The sequence below is a fragment of the Lepidochelys kempii genome, chromosome 11 (genome assembly GCF_965140265.1).
Source record: "Lepidochelys kempii isolate rLepKem1 chromosome 11, rLepKem1.hap2, whole genome shotgun sequence".
NCBI classification, from domain to species: domain Eukaryota; kingdom Metazoa; phylum Chordata; order Testudines; family Cheloniidae; genus Lepidochelys; species Lepidochelys kempii.
Window position 1 is genome coordinate 56,113,055 of NC_133266.1, and position 23,197 is coordinate 56,136,251.

Consider the following 23,197-nt stretch of genomic DNA (forward strand, 5'->3'; position numbering starts at 1 on the left):
AGTGATATCTGATTTAGCCTGACATACAATAAGATAAACAAGCTGAAAGTAAAGGTGCTGACAGGGACAGCAGGGGCAAAACTAAACTAAAAATAACTAACTTTATCAGTGCATGCACATGCCACTAACATAGGATGGAAAGGGCAGTGATAAAAGCCAGGCAACTTGACATGCAAGGTCCAGAAGTTTCATTTTTCTGGTTCAATAAGGCTGATTATAACATGATCAGAACTGTGGAAGCTATGGAATCATCTAATCAATCTGTTATCTGTATTAGCCTTCCGCAGCTCTACAGAGCCAAGAAAAGGGAATGGCTACAATAAAATGTTTTCATTCATTTATTTCTTCTCTCTGGTATGAATTAAAAACAAACAAAAACAAAAACAAAAAAAAACCCTTGATTTGTAATTTGAGAGCCAGATTTTGCCAATAGTACCAGGCTCCACAAGTGGTCCCATTGAAATCAGTGGGACTATTCACAAAATAAAAATATTAATCACTGAGAGTGAGGGTAAAAGAATTTATCCCTAGGTTAATACAAAACCCTAGAACCATTAGGCATTGAAGAGCCTCTGGGTGAAATTTTCAGTGGGTGTCCAACAATTCATCCACATCTGCAGGATCTCTTTTAGGAGCCTGCTGAAAGTCTGCCACTCAGTGTCTTTGTTAAGATAGCCAGTGCTACTCAGTGTTTGCATAGTAAAGCCTCTGAAGCTGGTGCGGCTTAGGCTGAAGCCACTCTGCACATAGGAACTGGAGATGTTAGAAAAGTGAACACAGTTTACATTCTGCTCAGAGCTAAGTTTGAAATGAATGCTGTAAGTCATGCATTTCCTATGGGATTAGGGTACCATGTCTTGAGCACTGGGAGTGGCTGACTCACGACAAATAAACTTGTGTTATTTGGCTCTCATGTTTGTAAAAGTATCTTAAAACAGTAGTAAAGTTGTGGCCCAGTGTCTCCAAAGCAACGGAACTGAAAGTTAAAGATCAAGGGCCATGTTCATTGCCATGGGCAAAGAGGCAAGCAGCTGGCACCCTCCCTTCACCCACTGGGCTGAACTAGTAAAGACGCTCAGCACATATCTGAGCACTCTCTTTCTCCAAAGTGAAGCAGTTTTATTTTACAGCTGGAGCTCCGCAGCAGCCCTGCCACAAGAAACTCCCTCAGTGAGGTGCTGAATCTCCTGGCTTGTCCCGCCCCTTCTCCCTGTGTAGAGTGTACCCGCTGGCTCTGGTTTCCCTGGTAGAATGAGCAGCTTACAGGAGTGTGTCCCTGTTCCAGGTTGGATCCTGCTGCCTAAGAGGTGAATTTGGTCCCAAGTCTCTGTATCTATGCACAATAAATGAGTAAAGTGGGTTCCATAAGTTATATTTATAGACAGTTAGTTTGAGCCTTCCCTTTGAGTTCCCCTGCTTTAGTGGGTTTTTATGGGTCCAAAACACTATTTTAAATGGAGCTTTCACAATTTATTTTTCTTTCTCCCGTTTTTAAGTTACTTTAAAAATCATCAACACTATACCCCCCTAAAACATTTATTTTTACAGATGAGAAGTCCAGCAAGGAATTTAATGAATTAATTTGTCATGTTCCTCCTCACAGTAGCCAGATTATCAGTCCTGGAAAAATCTGATTTCCAGTTATTTGTGCCTCCCAGGCCAGCATCCTGCCACACTTATCAAATACATGTTTTGGGTCTACTTACATCTAGCTATTAAGGTCCCGATCTTGGTGACATATACACATGTGCTAAACTTCATTACTAGTAGCCACCCATATGGTGCTAATGGGACGACTCAGCACAGTGAAGTTACGCAGGACTGAGACCTTAGATTGCAAACCTTTTGGGGCAGGAATTGTCTTTAGATGTGAAATGCGCCCAGTGAATGGTGCCCTCATCCTAACTGGGACCTGTTATTTAATAATAATATTTCAGTACTGCCTAAAGTCGGTCTTAGAGACTGAATATTAGAAGATACAAAAACTACAATATTCTCTTTTCCTACTTAAGTATTGGTATAAAATGGAATAGCACTGCTGAAGTCCAGGTTCATTCAAGAAAATGCAACGGTTTATATTTTTAAAATGCTATAGGAACATAATCTATTTCTCATTTCAGTAACAATCATTCTCTGAGGCATGCTTAGGTGGCTGATGCACAGAATACCTTTTGACCCTAAAAGATACTACAGTAATTGTTTTGAAATATAAACTCTTAGAATTCTCTTAATGTACCTTTGACCTTCAGCTGCGTGGCTCCCATTTATACTCTTAACTGACAAGGTGGTTTTGTGTTCAAGCTACTGACTCCACAAACTTGTACACTGGGTCTGTGCATTTCAACTACATAGTACTGTTTATACTTTGACCTTCTATCAGATAATCAAAGTTAGTAACGTATCTATTTCCAACCAGTGTAACTTCCTCTAAATGCTACAGAATTGGATGATGGGAAATCTTCCCCAAATGTATTAATCTGCAAAACTGACCTCTCTGTAGAGAAATTCTTGTTAATACAGAGTTCAGTCAAGATGACTTTTCAGATCCTGGCTCATATGTCATCAGTCTTTGATACTGTAGATCATTTAAGACCACAGCTCTTTTCCTGGCATCACAAAAGGAAAAACGAGGAAAGCAATTCCTTCCTTACTTTTTCCTCTTGCCACTCTGATCATGTCACTTTCCATCTTGAATTCTATCCCTGGCTTCAGCTCTTCGAGGCTTTGTGCAACTCAGCTTTTCCTTACATCCAACTCATTTCTTTCTACTCTCCTTTTCACTTGTTTTACTTGGCCCAAGCCTCTCTACTACTTGCTCTCTTTACAATCTTCACCCCCCCTTAACATCGTGTTTTGCCGCCTTCTCTCTCTCCTCCTTCAAATCACTCCTCAGAACACACTTTTTCCTCTGATTCAAAAAATCACCACAGCAAGATTTCTACACAATGCTGAAATCATGCTGGCCCTCCTAGGGAACTGAACTAGACTGTAAATACATTGGGTCTCTTTAATCCAGAGTTGATATCCATTTTCTGGCAATGACCAATAACTTACCTTTCAGAGAACATCATAGATACTATTTTAGGGAAGCAATGCCTGCTTTCATGACAAACAAAAAACTCTATAAATTTTAGAAGAGAAGTTGTAAACCTGGTAAAGTAGAAAGAATTGAATTAAGGTACAGACTCCTAAGCACAATTAGTTTGTCTTTCCCAGCATGCAGGAAAACAACCTCTTCAATTCAAAGAAAGAAAGATATGTCATACACACTGGAACAACTAGGAAGCAGAACTTCCCCTTCAGCAGAGCCTACTCAGTCAATCAATGACAGCTGTTTGTTTCTCAAGCAGCTTCTGCATAACCCCAATAGTTAGCAGCAGGGGTAGTTGAGAATATCAATGTATCTATTGTGACTGGCTCACAGAGAACTGAACTCTATCCAAGTAGTTCAAAATTTACTTAGATTAAAAAAAAAAAACACCCCTACCCAAAACATACACATACACACACTTTTACCTGGGAAGAGCAGTGATTTTCCCCCATTTTTCTACACAGAATCTTCTTGGCCCATTGCTCCCTCTTAGAGATGCAAACCCCTCATAAGGTATGCTGGATGTGCCTGTAACAAACTACCAACACAAAAAGAACAACACGGATGACAGATGTACAACCTGAGGGTTGTGTGAATGCTCATGCATAAGTAACTACTCACAGCAGTGTTCCCACTAAGTCAAGTTGTTCTTGTATAAGACTTTGCAGGATCAGGCCTTATTTGAAGGGGAATCAGGAGTATTAAAGTCCTGTTTAAAATGTAGGGGAGGGAAAGTGGCATATTTCTTGATTAGCATTCTAGGAGGGAGGTCTTACTAGACTAATTTATGTTACAGATTTCACTTATAGACAGCCAGTATATAAGAATAATTATGATGCACAATCAGTGTAGAATTAAAGTCACATTACTAGCATCATCAAGCTAATAAATAATAAAGGGAGGAGGGAGAAAATAAAATACACTTAATAAGGTTTAAGAGGGACTAACTAATAAGTAAATTACCATATATGTTACATTTATGTCGTGCCTTTCATTCAGCTGGATTTCAAAGCACTTTACAAACTTTACTAACTGATATAAGCTAAGAGACAAATTCTACAGTTCTCATTTAGGTAAAATTCCCATAGATTTCAGTGAGAATTTCTTATGACATTTTACAGAGCAGATTTGACTAGAATCATCCATCAATAAGAGAGAGTCTTGTGACAGATAGAGCTTACTTATTTTTTAATGGTCTGTGATAAAACACCTATATAAAATATTTTTGACCTGCAGCTGCAGAATCCCTACACTGTATTATAATCGCAAAGGGAAATCTTAGCCATCTATGGTACTGCATCAAAAGTGACACTTCAGTAAGGTTTCCCACATAGCATTTACACAGAGCCAGCTGTAACAGGAAAAAGGAATGTTCGTGACACAGTTAACATGATCAGATGCCAGTTCTGAAATGTTTAAAACAATGGATTTTAAACTAGTGCAACTATGTGGCAAACCCAGATAAAATCAGATATGGCCCCTTCTAAAGAATTTGGTGTGCTAGAAGTACCTGTATTTGATTACATGTAACTCTGTGAAAAACCCACGTGCATTAAAATTCCTCTACTGCCTTCAGTGAATCCATCAGGTAAATGAACCTGTCCATCAGTGGACACACTGTGTGAAGCAGTGTTTCTATTTATTTGTTCTTAATTTACTGGCTATCAACTAAGTGAAGACCTCTTGTTTTCATGTTATATAAAAGGATAATAATGGGGGACTGGATCAGTTTTCAATATCATTTTAATAATTTTGAACACCTCAGCCAAGTCCTCCCTAACTCTTCCTCTGAATAATCTTCAAAGGTAAATATGATCATGTTTCTTTTCCTTTCCTTGGAATACAAATTTTGAGGATTTTTTTAGTCAAATAATAAAAATCACCACCACCCAACACTCATACTGTTTGGTAACTTTCTATCAAGGGGACTTTTGTTTTTAGTTAGCTTTGACATTTCAATTATTTACAGTAAGCATCTGGAGACTGCTGAGTTACCAGGCCATTCCCGTGTCCTGACATCACACTGTCTGAAGGTTTCATTATCCGAAACTGATGAAGTAGTTTAACATTTAATGTGAAATGGTGTTATATATTTTTATACAAATCTACTGATTTCTCACCTGTAATAGCCTTAGCCGTTGTTCATTGTTGAATCTTTCTACAGCAGCCCAGAACCACCGAATTACAATGTGATTGTCATGGTAACCTGTTAGAACAGCAACAAAAAGCCACATTACCTTTGATTCTTTTAATATTAAGTGCTACAGAAGTGCAGGAGAACACACATGTGAAATATTAATCATTAATGGCCTTCCCCAGCTCAGTCTTAGTTACAGTCTTAGCCTCCATACTTATAATCAAATATCAGCAAAAGACAGCAAGTGAGACTAAACCAGGGCTCTTATCAGGGTCATTGCACGTTGCTCCAAATTAAAGGCAGACATTCAGTTTCCCTTTTGCGAACACTTAAACCATTAGCAAGCCAATCATCCGAGTTGCCAATTCTTGTGACATTACATTTTTGTTTTTTTTAAAAGCTGCTCATGATACCAGTAGCAACTGCAGCCACCTCACTCAAAACAGCTGTCATCTCATTCTTCTTGATGGAACTGAAGCTGGACTGCACTCGGATAGGCTCACTACCAGTTCCAGATAGCCTTTGGAAATGGAAGTGAAGTGGTCCTTACTAAAGAATTCTGCCTTACCACTCTCTTTATGCAGTCAGGCAGGAGAAAAATCAGAATAGTTGAATGTAAGAGCAAGGAGAAAGACTGAGCGTAATGGGAATGTGAGAGGGGTTTGGAGTCAGATATAACATGAATCTTTACCTGCTGCTGTAAATGAACTCTGAGAACACCTTTATGTCAAAGGTTTGCCTACTCACTTTCAGATGCCATCAACCTCTCTGTAAATTCAAAATACAAACATGCTCTTGCCGTTTGGGATCTTACTCCTTTTATCAACTAAAATGTCTGCTCCTAATTCAAAAGCTAACCAGGAAAATAAAGACATTCCAAAATTAGTTTAAATGGGCTCCAACACTTATTGAATTGACATATTTCATAGAATAGGTTTAGCAAAATCTTAGAAAAAGGGTACTTCCAGGTTCACTCATGCAGTACCAGAGCTAACTTTGACTAGGGAAAAAAAAAATCAATATCACCTCCTCTATACTCTGTGTTGTTTCTCCAGTCACTTAAGTCAATTTCTGCTGTGCCAGCAATAACCAGTTCCAATTCTCTTGCATCAAATACAGACACCAGCCTAGCGTCAACAACCTGTGAAAGGAAATAGAATACATAGAAACCTGCCTTCATTGTTTGTGTTATTTTTGCCTCCTAATAAACAGACTCCGCAGTTACTAATGCTGTATCATTTTTCAAGTAATGTTCTGGCTTGTTCAATGAATGAGGAGGTTTAAGGTTAAAAGATTTTTCAAAAGATGCAAATATGTGGACTATTCTTCCACTGGGTTTCATACTGTAGCTACATTCAGTTTCATTAGAAGCTCTTAGTATTTAGAAGGAAAATTATTAGAAAAATAATACAGAAATACTTCCAGGGCAATAAGGGTCAATATATTCAAGGTCCATGTTCAAGGTGGAAAATGTAAAGGAAAACATCTTGAAATATCCTCAGCCAATTGTGTAATGCTGGACATGGAGTAAAAAATTCCTTCCTGAGTTCAACTCTCCTTATTATCTGAGTTTGCACTGCTGCTAATGCAAATAGTGGTAAAAATGTTTTCCATTTCTTTAGAATATAGTCATGTTAGTTGACTCAATGACCTCCAACAAGTGACCTCCCCATATATAAGACGACATTTGATTATTATGAAATACATTAGGTGCACTGTAGGATACATATAACTCTCACTCCTGATTTTAACCTATGTTTTCTAAATACTGCATGGTTGGGTGTATTAGAAAGGCAAGTATGGAGAATGCTACATAATATACATATGGGAACTAGAGTTGAGTAGGATTTCTCACCTCGTAGAAACCTCGAACTAGACTTTCTGTTTGCTGCACAACCCCTCTCTCAATTCTCCATTTCACCATTCTCTCTATGTATTCTTTCTTGTTCTTCTCTGTGACTGGGATGTTGGCACCCCCTGGTTTCAGTTCCCGTTCAGTGATCTTAGAGGAAAACCATAACCAAAATAATATAAATACAACAAGAATATATTGTAAACTCAAGCTTTTTGTTAAATACGTAGCGCTAATTCCCCAATATCCTAGGCCAAGCACAGATTGGTTTAACAGACTGGAGTACATAAAATCAGACAGATGACATGAAACTGAAATCCCTGTTTTCACCAGATCATGTCAAGTACAAAGTAAGAACAAGCAGCTTCAAAATAAGAGATGCAAACCAACTTCTGCATTCTTTAGGTATTGCACTGGTAGGTAACGAATGATAATCTCTCTATAGGTTTTTCGATTGTTCATATCAACCAAGATTTTTATTAATGAACTCAAATCAGCTGGGAATGACATCATTTTTCAGTCCAAAGAAACAGTTACCTAACAGAATATAAAGAGGAAAGGAAAGAAAAGTAGCAATCTTGCACACCTGCCCAAAAACTTCTTCATTTACAGTGAATGTGAGATCTAGGATATCATGTATATCGTTGTCTTTCATCCACTGCAAACTCTGGTGGAACTCCTCATCAAGGTATTCCAAGTCACTCAGGTCACAGAGTCTAACATAAACAAGAAGAAAATATACAAATATAGCTGACAGCAGTAGTGCGTGCTCATTAACAGAGCTGAGACAGGACAGCCCTACAAAACAAACTGAGAATAAAGGGAGCTCAGAGAAATCAACAGAACAAAGAACAGTGGTTACTGGATTCCTTTGTGCTGACGTTCTGAAGTCAAGTTAGTAGAAACTATTCTGAATCTCTGTATTTGCCTAGCAATGATAATAGCAACTACTTGCGTAACTCTCATCTCTTTGTTGTTAAACTACAAAACCCTGAATTTCCATTTTAAAGACCTTTTGCTTGTAAATTTCACTTTATTTCGAATTCTGGCCACTTGCACCATATTTCAATTACTAATACCCTTATTTTGACCATGGATTACAAAAAATGCTATTAATTCTTGTAATACTTAAAAAGAACAGGAGTATTTGTGGCACCTTAGAACTAACAAATTTAGTCAGTGTCTCCTGCAAAGATATGTGCAGAGCTGGTTCAGACACCTTCTGTGGAGCTGCAGACCCAGGAGGGAGTGCATGAGCAGGGGTATCCATAAAGCTACTTTGTAGTGTCTTTCCGCTGGCAAGGCCATAAGGGGATCATGAATCAGGCCCACTGTTTGTGAAGGTGGCAGAATCTGGCCCACAGCTATTTAAAAAACTTCTAGCAAGCCACTATGACCAATAGATAACTAAACTAAGTAATCACATAATATTACTGCTGGTGTCCTTCTCTTTCACCACCCATCCCCCCTACTGTTTTATTCGTCTCCCCCGCCACATCACCTCTAACCTTGGACTGTAAGGTCCTTGGGATTGGGACCATGCCTTTTTAAAAAAAATTCTGTAAAGCACCTAATACAGTTTTGGTTGTTGTAAAAATAAGCTTGTATTATTTGCACAGCACCATAAATGTGAACAGTGCTTTACAGATAAAAATAAATCATCTTCCAAAATTCTCAGATGTGGCTTCTGATTTTGGGCTTCCTTTTTTGGATCCCTAAACATTAGATCTGATTTTCAGAGGTACTGAGCAACTGCAGTTCTTGTGGTCTTCAGCTGAGCTGCAAGATGCAGTACTTCTGAAAATCAGACCCAGGATATCTCAAATTAGGCACCTCAAATTGAAGCAACCAAAAATCAGAGACTACTTTTGAAAACGCCGATCTTAAAAAGTCTAAATAAGGTTTGATTCACATCCTGTCCTATGAGTCATTAAAGACAAATGAACAAGCACTCTATTAATATCTGATGTTTCACTGCAGGATTTGAAGAGTATGATTTTATAGAAGGAACAGGTGATGTAATTGGTTGACAGGAATCACAAGGTTTTGATATTATCAGCAACAACATCATCTAAGTCATCAAGTAACTGGCTAGTACCATAAATGGGACTTAATTTAGGCAACTATACTTTAAAGTAAACCTTGGATTAAAACTAAATGACCGAATTATATTGACCTATCTTCTTGGAGTAAAGAACCTAACATTTATCGCTGGTCAAAAACTGCATTTTCCATGAGAAAAAGAAAATCAGAACATTTCTACTCACATTCTGAGGAGGGCTTTATAAAAGGGCCGTGTAAAGAAGGCATCTAACAAATACTGATGTATCAGAGCAAGACCAAGGATTCGACCACTGAACCTGAACCTGAACGACAAAGGAAATGAGTTATAACCAGTACACTCAGACTTTGTGGTTTGTGTGCTGCCCTATCATTTGTCTATGTACCAAGTTTAATAGTATATTTAAATCAGATAACTATAACTGTGTTGTGGTAGCCTGTTTCTTTTTAGTTCTCGGTAGAATGTAGCGGGAAAAAAAAAATCTGCAAGGCGTGGAAAGTACCTGGGGTTTCAAAGCTGAAGTTGCCACTTTTCAGCTACTGAAATCTAAACTGAACTCATTCTAACCCTACTAAACTAGGTCCTTTTTTCAAACCCTGGCTTCCAACATGACAGTTGTTTTCTGCCCCTCCATCTCCTCATTCTCCCTTTCTGAGCACTGAGAGACTGACTAACAGATTATTCTAGGCATCCTTTTCTAGCGAGTGGGTGGCTCCATGCTCTTTTTCATGACTGATGGATGTTGGGCTCCATGTAACCTTTTCTGGGGGAGTGGCTGGAAACTATCACCCTTACCATTCCATTTCCCCCAAAAAATACCAACATGATTTAAATCCCCTTGTAAACTCATTGCTGCTGGAAGATTAGAAATTAGGAACGTGGCAACTTTGTTTGCAACACTAGGGCCTTCACATAGACTCTGTTAGACTCCAAGGGCACAATTCTGCTGTCAGAAATGATGGTGCATGTTGCAGAACATTGTGAAAAAACTCATTAAAGAAACTAGGCATGCCCTCCATATATCTGAAAGCAGATTCAAGCCTAATGCGCTCTCTGAAAGAAAATCAAGTTTCTAGACTTCCTGGTAAGATATATACTCAGAACTACTTTACTTGGGAAAAATTAAGGCTTTGTTATGCCTGGCCCTATGCAGGGTTTGCAAGATGGGGAAGAGACACACAAAGCTTCCTCTCTCTCTGCACAGGTCCATTCCTTGCACTCTCTCTGATGCTGATGCTAGCACTAGTCTCTCCAGAAACAAATGGGTCATGCCCCACTCACTCTCTGGCTAGATCTCTAGCTCCACACAGCTTGGGATGGGGAGAAGATGGCCACGCACAGCCCTGCACCTTGTTCTGTCAGACTGTCATGCTTTTTCAGATGCAGCATATACAGTTTGTTGTTGCTGAACTTCTATCCAGAGTCCAACAAGTGCATTGCTTCAACTGATGAGCAGTGCAGCCAGCACTAAATGGCGTAACTCTCAACTATACTTCATTGCAATGATTCTACATCATTTGAGACCCTAATTTGCCTCTGTCCTACACAGACTTGCAGCTGTCACCCATTACTGTAATTTAAATACCTTAGACCCAGATTCTCAGCTAGTGTAAATGGCATAGCTCCACTGATTTCACTGGAAATGTACTGATTTATACCAGTTTAGAATTTGGCCCTTAATCATGAAATTGCAATTTTATATATATATATGATACATTTTATAGATAGATATATACTGCACATCATTTCAGGTTTTTTTCCTCTGTTTTTCAGATTCCTCATAGTACATCCTTTTTACAGATTTTAAAGGCTACTATCAGATATATGGACCTTGATTAAATAGCAAAGAACAAGAAGAGATATCTCAATAGATTTTCCTACTCCAGATGTGGATTGCCTTACTTGGAACAATCTATATTCATGGAAAAATCTCAAACAAACAACATGCAATAAAAGCTGATTGAAATCTCTCATACACTGAGTTGACTACAAGCCAGTGTTTAATATAATCTGCTTTTCATGCACAAAGGACTGACAGTGCTTTAGTGAAGCAAATGTTTGCTCTTGTACAAGAAGTGTGGAGTTTCATATAGTGAGCCAAACCCACAATACATATGTTCCAAATCTCATCTTTGCTGACATTGTGAGAAAAAAGAATATCTGTTACCACCAACTACAAAAAATAATAATGAGGAAAGTCTAAAGAAATGCAATTATTTTACTGCTGGTTAAAAAGATCAAACTCTGTGTTTGAACAAATATGAGCTGGTTCTCCACAAGTAGAAACAATAGAAAAAATAAGATTAAAAATTAATTCTTACCATTCATGGTGATTGTCTACAAAAGCAGACATGGGACTTATTTGTACTGTGTAGGTATCATTGGCTGAATATTCAAATAAACCATAATATGGATTGAAAAGCTCTCTGGACACCAGGAAAAAAAACTCTCTTGAAGGTCCACTGTAATCCAACCTTTAAAAAAATTCAAGTTAATTAATTACAGAAGGTTTATTTGATACAACAAGGCTTATCATAAGAACATAAGAATGGTCATATTTGGTCAGGTCTCTAGCCCAGTGGTTCTCAAAGTCAGTCCGCCGCTTGTTCAGGGAAAGCCCCTGGTGGGCCAGACCTGTTTGTTTACCTGCCGCGTCCACAGGTTCGGCCGATCCCACTGGCCGTGGTTCACCGCTCCAGGCCAAATGGGGGCTGCGGGAAGCGGCGCAGGCCCAGGAACGTGCTGGCCACCCTTCCCGCAACCCCCATTGGCCTGGAGCGATGAACCATGGCCAGTGGGATCTGCCGAACCTGCGGATGCAGCAGGTAAACAAACCGGTCCTGCCCGCCAGGGGCTTTCCCTGAACAAGTGGCGGACTGGCTTTGAGACCCACTGATCTAGCCCACTATCCTGTCTTCTGACGGTGGCAAATACCAGATACTTCAGAGGGAATGAACGGAACAGGTAATTATCGAGTGATGCAGAGGCCTGAGCATCTTGGCTAATAGCCACTGATGGACTTATTCTCTATAAATTTACGTTCTTTTAACCATTGCATAAGGTTTTTCTAAGGCACCTATCACTGTGGTGTTTAAATCCTTGATCCCGTGAGATGCGTCATGTGGGTGGACTCCTATGCCCGCATGGAGCCATAACTGAAGTGGAGTAGCTTGCAGGATTGGGGCCTAAGTGACACACAACCTTCAGTGAAGACCCTTGCTTAGTCTATATCGGTCTCTTGAGAATAACTTTGATCACTGGTGTCAACTCGAGTCATTCTGGAGAAGCTAAAGGGAAAGCAGAAATCCCTTCCTATATACAGCACACAATAAAAGAGCCATCATTAAACCTACACATATATGCATCTGACAAATCAAGGCCAGAAATGAAAAACCAATCATTGTATCCTTGCAGATTGGAAGCAATATGGAAATTCAAAGAGTTATATTCTCCTTTACAAAGAAAATCTCAAATTACTTTAATGCTTTATCTTTCTTGGACTACCTCTCTCCTTTCAGGACCTTCACCCTATCAAAGTAGTTTGTTTTTTATTTAAAAAGCTGGGAGTTATTTAGATTCTTTATTTATTAGAAACTATAATCTTGAATTAGTAGAACCTGAAGGAAATGCATTCTCCAGGTGACATGTAATTGCCCTCAAATTGGTAGGACAGACAGCCTCCTTGCTGAAATAGAATTGAGACAAATTATTGTCTTGCCACTCCTCCCAGGGTCACAATTGAAGTGAATCAAGTGCAAGACTAATACCTCTGTAGCAGTGCAGAATGGAAAACTGGGGAGTTTCCCACTGGGAACAGACATTATTATAGCCCTAAAGGAGAGGAAATAAAGCACCACTATAGCCCAAGGATTTCAGACACTGACCTTCTTTAGTCTAAGTAGTGCCAGGATAACGTACATATAAAAAGGCAAGAGACTAAACTTTGAAAGGACAATCTGTACCTCTTATGATAATTATCCAATGCACAGTTAATATACAACATCAAATGTATAGAATGAGACATGCTTTGCACTATATATGTGTGGGGTTTTTTCCTCTTTTATTTTGATTTCAAATACCTAAAATATAAAAATGTACATATCCTTGGATCTGGGCATCTATGTCCTTTTTCAAATATACAAATAATATACAATACAAAAAGAGTTTATATTAAAATATATAATATTCCACCCTTTTCCAAAAATGCTGGCCATTCTATTCCCTTGTGCAAAAGCCTGAGCAAACAGATCAGTTTTTTAATGTGCTCAGAAGCTCAAACAATTTGTTTTATTTTAGACCAAGGTGGGGCCTGGATTCCAAAGATGAGAGGCTCTTCAGAATGCCCTGCCAGCAGCTCCTTCTCATTCAAATTGAAGGAGTGTCACTGCTCACTGCAAATGCATGGCACAAGGAGAAAAATTCTCTGAAACAGGCAGTTCTCTAAACTGGCCATTCAGGCACTTACATGTGAAAATAAACATCTTAGTATCTTACCTGGAAAAACAAAGAGCAGCTCACGCAAATCATAGGAGATTAGGGTTGGAAGAGACTTCAGGAGGTCATCTAGTCCAACCCCCTGCTCAAAGCAGGACCAATACCAACCAAATCATCCCAGCCAGGGTGTTGTCAACCCGGGCTTTAAAAACCTCTAAGGATGGAGATTCCACCACCTCCCTAGGGAACCCATTCAAGTGCTTTACCACACTCCTAGTGAAATAGTGTTTCCTAATATCCAACCTAGACCTCCCCCACTGCAACTTGAGACCATTACTCCTTGTTCTGTCATCTGCCACCACTGAGAACAGCCGAGCTCCATCCTCTTTGGAACCCCCGCTTCAGGTAGTTGAAGGCTGCTATCAAATCCCCCCTCACCCTTCTCTTCTGCAGACTAAACAAGCCCAGTTCCCTCAGCCTCTCCTCATAAGTCATGTGCTCCAATCCCCTAATCATTTTTGTTGCCCTCCACTGGACTCTCTCCAATTTGTCCACATCCCTGAGCACTCGTATAATATGTTCACAGTGCAAAACCCTGCTTAGTGAGCAGGCTCCCATGTTCTGCGCCAGCTCGGTTTCTGAATGAATTTAAGGTATAACTCCACTTTGCAGTGTGCATAATGCACTGCAGTAGTTTAAACTCAAGATGACAAAGGTAAAGGTGATGATATTGAGAGGTCCATGTAAGAAAGAAAAGGTCACAACCACCTTGACTGCTGGCTGATATCTGGTTATTAAACATCTAACCACCTCAGTGAGAAAAGGCAGGCCACGCTCTCAGTCAGAGGAGCAGATGTAATCTCCACCATATCAGGTTTGCCTTCTCCCACCTATTAATATCTTCTGAGTCTTTTCTGCATTGAGCCTCAGCCAAGTAGCTCTTATCCATGCCCCAATCTCCACCACCCATTTGCTTCAGCTGAGGAAAAAAGATGGCCTTGTTCTGACATGTAGGTGATCGAGGTTCAGTTCCTGGCTGTGACATAGATTTCCTATGTGACGTGGGCAAGACATTTAGCCCCGGTTCCCCATTTGTAAAATGTGGAAATGAATACTTTTCACCTCACAGAAGAGTTTATGAAGATAAATTCTTCAAAGTTTTACCTCACCAAAGATACTATGATGCTGGGGTCCATGTAAGTATCTACAGAGATACAGAGCAGGGTGTCACAAGCACATTGAAGACAATGTAACCAAGGTTTTTGTTTCTTTCTTTCTTTCTTTCTTTCTTTTTTTAAACACTAACCCTCCCAATAGCCTCAGATACTCATTAAATAAGAGATGTGGCCAGATAGAACCCTGCCACAGGAGAGCTCCCTCTCACGCACTAATGGTGCAAAACACTCTGGGATTTAACAGAAAGTAATGGACAGCTATTCCTTAGTGTCTGTTTCTGCTAGGGTTCCATGAATTTCTACACTACTTTACCATCAAGAGTTACCAAAGGCAGCTGACAGACCTAATATCAACCTGGGCACCCAATCCATCACTAGGACATTTCATCCATCAAAGCAGTCTCCATGCCATGCCCAAGCCTGCAACCAGATTGTCAAGGAAATTGGAGGGATCTAGATACCATGAGAGTTTTCTTGCCATAGCCTTTTCAGTAATCTTACCCAGAAATGGAAGATGAGATAAAGAACAAGAGTTAGCATTGACGGTTTCTTGAGCAATGGATGTACAAATGCTTTAAGGTAGGCAAGCAACCCACCCTCCCTAATTGAAACTCTCAAACTCCACCAGCAATTGGCCCAGCTCTTCCCCACCGGCCTTCACCAAACAAGGAGGAAAACAACAAGAGTTGTTTGCAGTGTTATTGTAGCTGTGTGGGTCCCAGGATATTTGTGACATAAAGTTCCCTCCATTACCTTAGTGAGTGATGCTGACTGAAACCCAAGCAGAGAAGCCTTAGTCCCCTTCAACATACAGCCCCAGCCTCACAGATGCAACCAGTTCAGTATGAACCTGGGCAATTTTGTCCATCAAATAATGTAATTTTTCCTCACAATGGGAGGAACACAATACAATTAGCAAGCAATGACAGCTCAGACTATCTGTGTTGTTCAGCACCCACAAAAAAACTACTGATCAAGATGATGCCGATGCTTTAGTGGAGGAGACTCTCCTTTGCCTCCTACTCATCCATGTCACAAGAATGCAAAAAATCTATTGCACAAATCGATCAGCTTCAGTAAAAGACTTCTGCCATTAGCACTCTGCCAGTCATCTCTGCAACTTCAGTTGTTGCCTGCCATCTATAAACCCAGCATGTGACCTGTGGGAATGAAGTTGGGAAGAGACAGTCTAGGGATCACTGTCAAGTTGAGAATGAAGCTAAGAATGCTCTATCTGAAGAAAAACTATTCTCCTTCAGTGATCTGGAAGCATTTAGGTTCCATTAACATCTCAGACTGGAGTATCAAAGCTGGTCTCTCACCTGGACAGGAGAGGTGTGTCCACCCTCAAGTTGCAGAAGGAAAGGATAGTTCCATGTGATGGGCAAAATTCCAGTTGCTCAATCTCCAATCCCAGCCCAAACACCCGATCAAGAATATGGTCAACTATAGGAGTTGAGCCTCTAAACTTCTGAGATAATCCCATGGCAGCCATAGTAGCCATGAAATCCCAGGATAAAACATGACTTTTGTGTTTTATCTAATTCCAGCTATTCCATCCAGCTGCTTTTATACATACAGTTAATATAACTCACATCAGATGGATCATTCATTACAGTCCTGCTCTGTCAGTCAGGTTTGTCCCACAACTAAAGACTTGGCACAAGAATGAAAAAACTCCATACAATAGGCACTCAGCCACACAACAGCTGCAACCGGAGGCATTTGAGTATTCAAACGCAGAAGTACTGTGGTTGGCAGCATGTTTCAATTCTCCTGGGGAGGAGCGTTAGGCATTTTAAACTACCACCCTCTCATGCAAGGCAGCTGTTTGACATGCAGAACAGACTGTAGCAGCAGGACCTTTTGATACAGTTAGATGCTTGTTATTTTTCAAAGTCACCTTCATCAGTGCTAAATAAGCATTTACAGTATAAATGCAAAGAATAGCCATAGAGTAAGAAAACATGACACATTATTTTACTTTATATGATCTCTTTAGACTAAACAGTTCTTTGGACTTAAATCATGGGTGAGATTCTGAGCTGTGCTTCTAACAGGAGCTAGGAATGTTAAGTTAACTTTAAGCCATCTGTGGACCCTCCCAGTCCTGGGCTGTCCTGAGGGCTGGAGAGAGACTGGAATTTAGACAGTCCCAGGGGCCCTTCTGAATTATGGCAGCCTCCCTGGGCCAACCTATGAACCACAATGCTTCCCAGAGCCTTCACAGTGATGTATGCTGCAGCCTGGCTCGGGCACACCCCCTGCACCAGGACTTACAAGGGGATCTTTGGGAGTCAGCCTCCACAGTGTCTGCACCAAGACCAAGGGAATCCACCTGCTGCTGCCACTGGGGCTTTTATGGCCCACTTATACCACTCCAGCCATTTTACCTGACTTACAGGGCTGGAGCAGGGCATGAGGATATCACTACAGGATTCAAGGCATCAGAAACATCAGTATATTAATTCTTTTGTCATCTGAGATGGCCCAAGACATGGGCTTTCACATGTATATAATCAACCATTAAATAAAAAATGACAGAGTAATAATAAGTCATATCTGAAGACATCTAAGGTAGATGGATGATACTGTTGATTTTGCTATTGACAGCAAATCCAGGCCCTAAAACTATCCCTTTTAAACTATCCCTTTTTTACCAATGCCAAATATTTTTAAAAAAGTATCTGGTCCCAAAAGCCAAATGTTTGGCTGGAAAATCATGAAATGTAGAAAAACTAATACATTTGGGGTTCATTTTATTTGCTTTGAGATTTTGATTCTTTTCTGAAACCATGAGGACTAGAACTTATTTAAAAAAAAAAGTACAGTGGATTCTCTCATATAATCTCATGATTTCAGGAACTGGGGCTTTATAAGAAAAAACACAAAGTATTGTGAGACTCATGATAAAATTGTCTGAATCGCAACAGTGGGGTTTAAATTACCCCATGTGCTAAAGCAAACAAGCGTAGAGTTAATCAAAATGTTCTCATATACATTCAGTGGGGATTTCATTACCTATTTCTTTATGACTTATATTTACAGCATTACAAATGGACGAGGAACAGAAACATAAAACCAAGTTCCTGCCCAATTATCAAACAATAGTTTAGCCTGCATTAAAAAAAAGGGGGTGGGGGAGAGTAGGACATGCTTCTTTCAAAATTTCTCCTATTTCTTTCCCTTCCCCCACAGATAGTCATCCTACATCTAACTAAATGAGCAGTTCTGCATGGTTCACATCCTTGCATCATCTATGCTGAAAGAGTTGTTTGCACACATCCCCTCACCATTCAAAACTGGATCAAATGATTGTATAAAGCTGAGATTAGTCATTTTGCTAGCAAGACACTTAATGTCATTTTGATTTGATGTTACTCATAAAATAACTCATTCTTTTCCTCAAAGAAAGGCATCTTGTACAGAAGTGGCTATCAGGGGAGAAAGGAACAGTGTGTGTAACGTGTTCCTCATCCAGGCCACTCTTCATCTTGTCATTTTGTGTTTAGAAAAGCAAAAACCTGACATGATCTGATCTGGAAGAACACAATCTACCTGACTTTAGTTTTATTTTCTTATTGTATTTTTTCAGCTCTTCCCCTCCCCTTCTCCCATTCTCTCATGTATGGCTTGCAATCATTTTATATATATTTTAAATTTGGGTGAAGCTGCTAGTAGTAAAAACAAAGGCTGAAATAAGTTCAATCAAAACACCTTAATCCTGTACTGTTGCATTCCTGCCATTCCAGTTCTGGGTTTTTCTTGGACCAAGAGTACCCATCAATCTGAATGGTGCCAGTCAGTATGGTGATATTATGTATGTGAACAAGCCCACACTTGCAGTTAGGGTGAGACCACCACATTTTACTTAAAAACTTTAACTAGGTCATATTAAAACTTGGCCGTTGAGGATGAACTTTAAACACACTACAGAGTTTAGAACCTTTAAAAGGAGTATTTATCTAATCTTGTACAAACTGCTTTTACTACACCAGAGCTGTGAAAAGCATTCTAGAAACTTAATGCCAAACCACATGGTACTAACAACCAATAGTATTATAAGGACTGGTTCAAGACCTATTTTGCAACAGCTCCCTTAAAGACAGTGCAAAATCTCTGAAACACATGTGAATAAAATTCAGTATGTTTACAATCATTACAGTTTTAATCACGTTCATAAAAGGTCAGACGTGAACAACTATTCATTTTCAAGCATGTTGCCAATAATTGTGTGTGCAAATCAGGTGTGAAAATGCAAGTTAATCTGCATGTTTTGCCACTTGAAAAATCAGACCTTTGGGGCAAATCCTCATGCCAGCACCCATCCTAGCAGCTCAGCAAGGCAGAGAACAGGTAGTAGCGTGGCTGTGGCACCCACTTCAGTTTATTAGCTGAAGCAGCTCTCTATGCCCCTTACACATCACTACTACAACATGAAGGATAAACAGAGGATCCTCAAAGTAGCAGATTCTCTGGATATGCTCTCCCACAACCTACCTCCTGCCGTGCTGCCACCCCCACCTACCTTCTGAGTACCGTCATGCCAGGAGCCACTGCAGTGCAGGGCTTGGTGCTGGGCATTGGATATGCATTCCCCTCCGCAGTTGAACTGTGTTGGATTACACTGCCAGGAGTCCCTGTGCAGTGGCAAAGGATGAAGTAAGATTTGTCTCTTTGGGTCTAATGAAATAATACATTGTAAAAGGCTTTAAGAACTCATGGGGGAAAGGTGTGGGGGGGCAGGGAAGAAAAGCAATACATTGTTCAAAGTTGCATTTGGATAAAGGAGCTCTGACCAAATTCCTAACCTGGCCTCATAATGCAAATCATACAAATGCTACAACACATCAGCCTTCAGTCAGCTGCAGGCTAAGCATTTGCTGCATGGCTGTGGAATATTAGAAACACTTGTTTATTTAACAAATAGCAACCAACCAGTTGCCTCTGAAAGTTTTATTTGTGACAAAGGACGTGATTCTGAAAGGTGTCCAGGGCTCTTAATTCCCATTGATCTGAATGGGAGTTGAGGGTGCATGGCAATTGGAAGGACTGGCCCTTTCGTCCACCCTGTCTTTAACTCCCACCAATCAAAATACCTCCTATCTTGTAGCAGGCATGAGGAAAACACTGGCAGAGATGAAAGAAATAGAAACAAAATGACAACTAGGTTTGGGTTTTTTTGCTGACTTAATGACACACTGAAGTATATATTGGTTACAGCAGAAATTCCATATACACATAGATACATGCTCTTTTTTTTTTTTTTTAAAAGCAAGATGCATTACCAAGAGCATCAAAATGAATTATTTGGCTTTGTGAAATGTGAACAGCTGTAGGTTCTAGGCTTATGTTTGTGGCATTTCCTGACGACAATCCTTCCTCTTTCCCCTCTGACCGCAACAGTATGGTGAAATAGCCAAGGACAGCTGCAAACATAGTTGATTAATGTGTTCATGCCCACTTCCACTACTCACCCTTCCTCCCCAACAAACGTGACATAGAGTTTATTTCTCTGCAGGTCTTTTCTTGAGTAACCCATAATCTGATTGAAGGCATCTTCCAGCAAGTGGTCTCTCCTGATGATTAATCTGCACAGCAAGATAATTTTAAACATGGTAATTCACAAAGGTGAACTGCAGATGAAAACACATAGTTACACTGGCTGGTAACTGTTCAAGATAATGGATACAAACAATATTTAATCTCCTCTTTATACAACCATTTGATTCAGATTTAGCAGCTAATATCGGTTAGCGTATGTGCTTCTTGGATATTCTTTATTCAATAAAATTAATAAAATGTCCACATAAAGAAATAGTATTTTAAATTTTTCAAGTCCGGTTCTCATTTACACAGTCTGCTTTGCACCATTCTGGCAGCATGAAGGGGTTTTGAAGTGGGCATTTAAACCCACTCGAAAGGCTGTTTACTGTGCTGGGGCTCTGTAAAGTGGCCTTAAGGTAAATGAGAATCTGGCTCTTCAACTAAAGCAATATAGTCCAAGGCAAGGTAAATTTGGTTAAAGGTGTTGGATTGACAGCCCTGGAGTTTAATATCCTGTATTTATGCACAGAACAGGTACAGAAGGACAGCAAGCAATGCCAATTGGAGTGGCAAATAGTCCTCAGAGCAGAATTTGGTACTAAATGAAAAAAAATGTAATGCCCTAGTTACTGGAAAATTTGTAGAAGGGGGAAAAATCAAGGGTCTGGAATAATGGCCAAAATAATCCTGCACAGAACTGAACATTTATGTTCATGGCCAAAATATGTTTATGCAGCACTGGATTCCCTTAGGGAGAAGAGGGAGAACAACAGGAGGAAATATAACCACCTGAAATTGTGTTACGAATTATTCTTGCCTGTCATAGCAAAATGGCTGCAGTAGTATATTATTTGTAAACATTCAAACACCTTAGAAACAACTTTTAATTTAAAAAGTTACCTATTTGTATCAAAATAAACTATAATTTTGTTTCTCTCCCTTAAAACCTCTGGTATGATGGTAAATCCTACCAGAAATATACCTGTAGTTCACAAACCCAGAAAAACAAGGTAACAGGAGCATTTATATATCATAGATCTTATAGCTGGCAATAGCCACCCCCTTGCACAAGGTATTTGCCAAACTGGTCACTGCAGCTCTCTCTTTTCTTTTTTTTACAGCTTACTTTTTTCTATTTTTTAATCAATTACATCACAGGTAAGCATTTTCATTCAAATCCCTTTTCAGCTGTTGACAATTTTAAGAAATGTTCACCTGAAATTATCAGAGTTTGGACTCTGCCCAAAGGTGAATATTTTTGGAAAATTTACATAAGAAGGGCCATACTGGGTCAGACCAAAGGTCCACGTAGCCCAGTGTCCTGTCTTCCGACAGTGGCCAGTGCCAGGTGCTCCAGAGGGAATGAACAGAACAGGTCGTCATCAAGTGATCCATCCCCTGTCGCCCATTCCCAGCTTCCGGCAAGCAGAGGGTAGGGATGCTATCCCTGCCCATCCTGGCTAATAGCCATTGATGGACCTATCCTCCATGAACTTATCTAGTTCTTTTTTGAGCAAAAATGGTTAAGTGGCAAAGAAAAATACACCTTGCCCTTTCTAAATGCAGTGAATTTTTTTTTTAAAAATAGCTCTAGTCCCAGAGTGGTTGGAGCTAGAAAACTGGTATGAGGCAGGGAGATGGTTCTTTGGGAGAAAATTTATCTTTTCCATGAAAAGTAGGTTTTTATTTGGTTAACTTATGGGAGTTTGAGGATCACAGTTGGTGTAGGGCACAGATTTTTTTTTTATATCAGGCAAGTGTCATGTGATGATGATCTCTTAACATAATAGTTCTATCACACAGTGGATGGTAGGTCCAATTGGCTGTGACGTGGTAGGTCCAATCTCACGTATGCCAAAGCAGGTGCCCAATTAAGAGGGCAGGGCAGCAGCTCGGAGCTATAAAGGACTAGGGAAAGACCCAGGGAGGGGAAATGCCAGTGAGTTAGAGTAAATTGCTTCAGTCAGGACAGGAAGATGAGAGCTACCAGAGACCCAGGAACTAGAGGAGTCCCAGAAGGAAGCAGAGGGTGGTTCCCAGGAAAAGGCCGAGAGGGGCTTGCTGGCTGGCGACCCCAGGCCAGACAGCCAGGGCTGGAGAGGGTTGAAAGCAGGAGGAGCACGAGCAGGAGCAGCAGCAGGAATTGCCTACTGTCTCTCAATCGGACAGCCAGAAGAATGGCCGGAAAGGACTGAAGGCCAAGGAGCTGTGGAGGAGCTTACCCACGGATATTCTCACTGCTGGAGAGCTGGACCCAGAAGAGCTGTGAGAGGGCCAGTGGGAGTGAGGGAAGCCAGGATGTTCCCAGGAGAGAGGCTGTGGGGGTTCACACTGGGAAGAGCAGGGTTGCACTCAGGTTGGAAGGGCTGGGGTGGCTGTCCTGGTAGAAGGACAGGAGAGGACTGAGAGCCCTGCTACCATCAAAAGCACCAGTGTGTGGCATGGGGGAAACAGAGATGAAATGTCTTGAATTTTAATAACTGCTTGCACTGGGGGGAGAAATGGACTCCATGTCTGGGACTTTTGTTATGGATTATTTGGCCTTACGCTGTTGTAATAAACCAGCCCCAAGGAGGAACAGTATTGAGACAAGACAGCCTGAAGTTATTGGGTCAGCTGAGAGGGGAAACTGAGGCAGACATTCCTGTCGTACTGTGTCCTGCTGCAGGAGGCTGCTCCTGGAAGGGGCTGCCCGATGACACGAATGTAAGCATGCGATTAATTATTCTATACTAATGAAAATTCACAAGGAGGCAGAGTTAAGGTGGCATGAAGCCTTCATTTCGGCACTCCCACATATGGAGTGCTTAACTTTACCAAAAACTACGTTCAAGTTTCAAATTCTTTGGAATTTAATAATATTTAATTATACAAATTCTGATCAGTAAAGATTCTGTAT

General features: G+C 40.3%; 1 protein-coding gene across 6 annotated transcripts in view; it reads right to left on the reverse strand.

Moving 5' to 3' along the window:
* HECW2 (HECT, C2 and WW domain containing E3 ubiquitin protein ligase 2) overlaps positions 1–23,197 on the reverse strand; it is a 265,113-nt gene that overhangs the window by 8,519 nt on the left and 233,397 nt on the right. For 4 of the 6 annotated variants that reach the window (XM_073306249.1, XM_073306251.1, XM_073306250.1 and 1 more), the window contains 8 exons: positions 20,229–20,342; positions 11,464–11,616; positions 9,348–9,446; positions 7,667–7,796; positions 7,084–7,230; positions 6,255–6,369; positions 5,212–5,297; positions 3,517–3,629 (listed from right to left, as the gene is read on the reverse strand). In XM_073306249.1, the coding sequence (XP_073162350.1) occupies positions 3,517–3,629; positions 5,212–5,297; positions 6,255–6,369; positions 7,084–7,230; positions 7,667–7,796; positions 9,348–9,446; positions 11,464–11,616; positions 20,229–20,342 (957 nt within the window). The other 2 variants (XM_073306252.1, XM_073306254.1) reach the window with 2 other exon arrangements.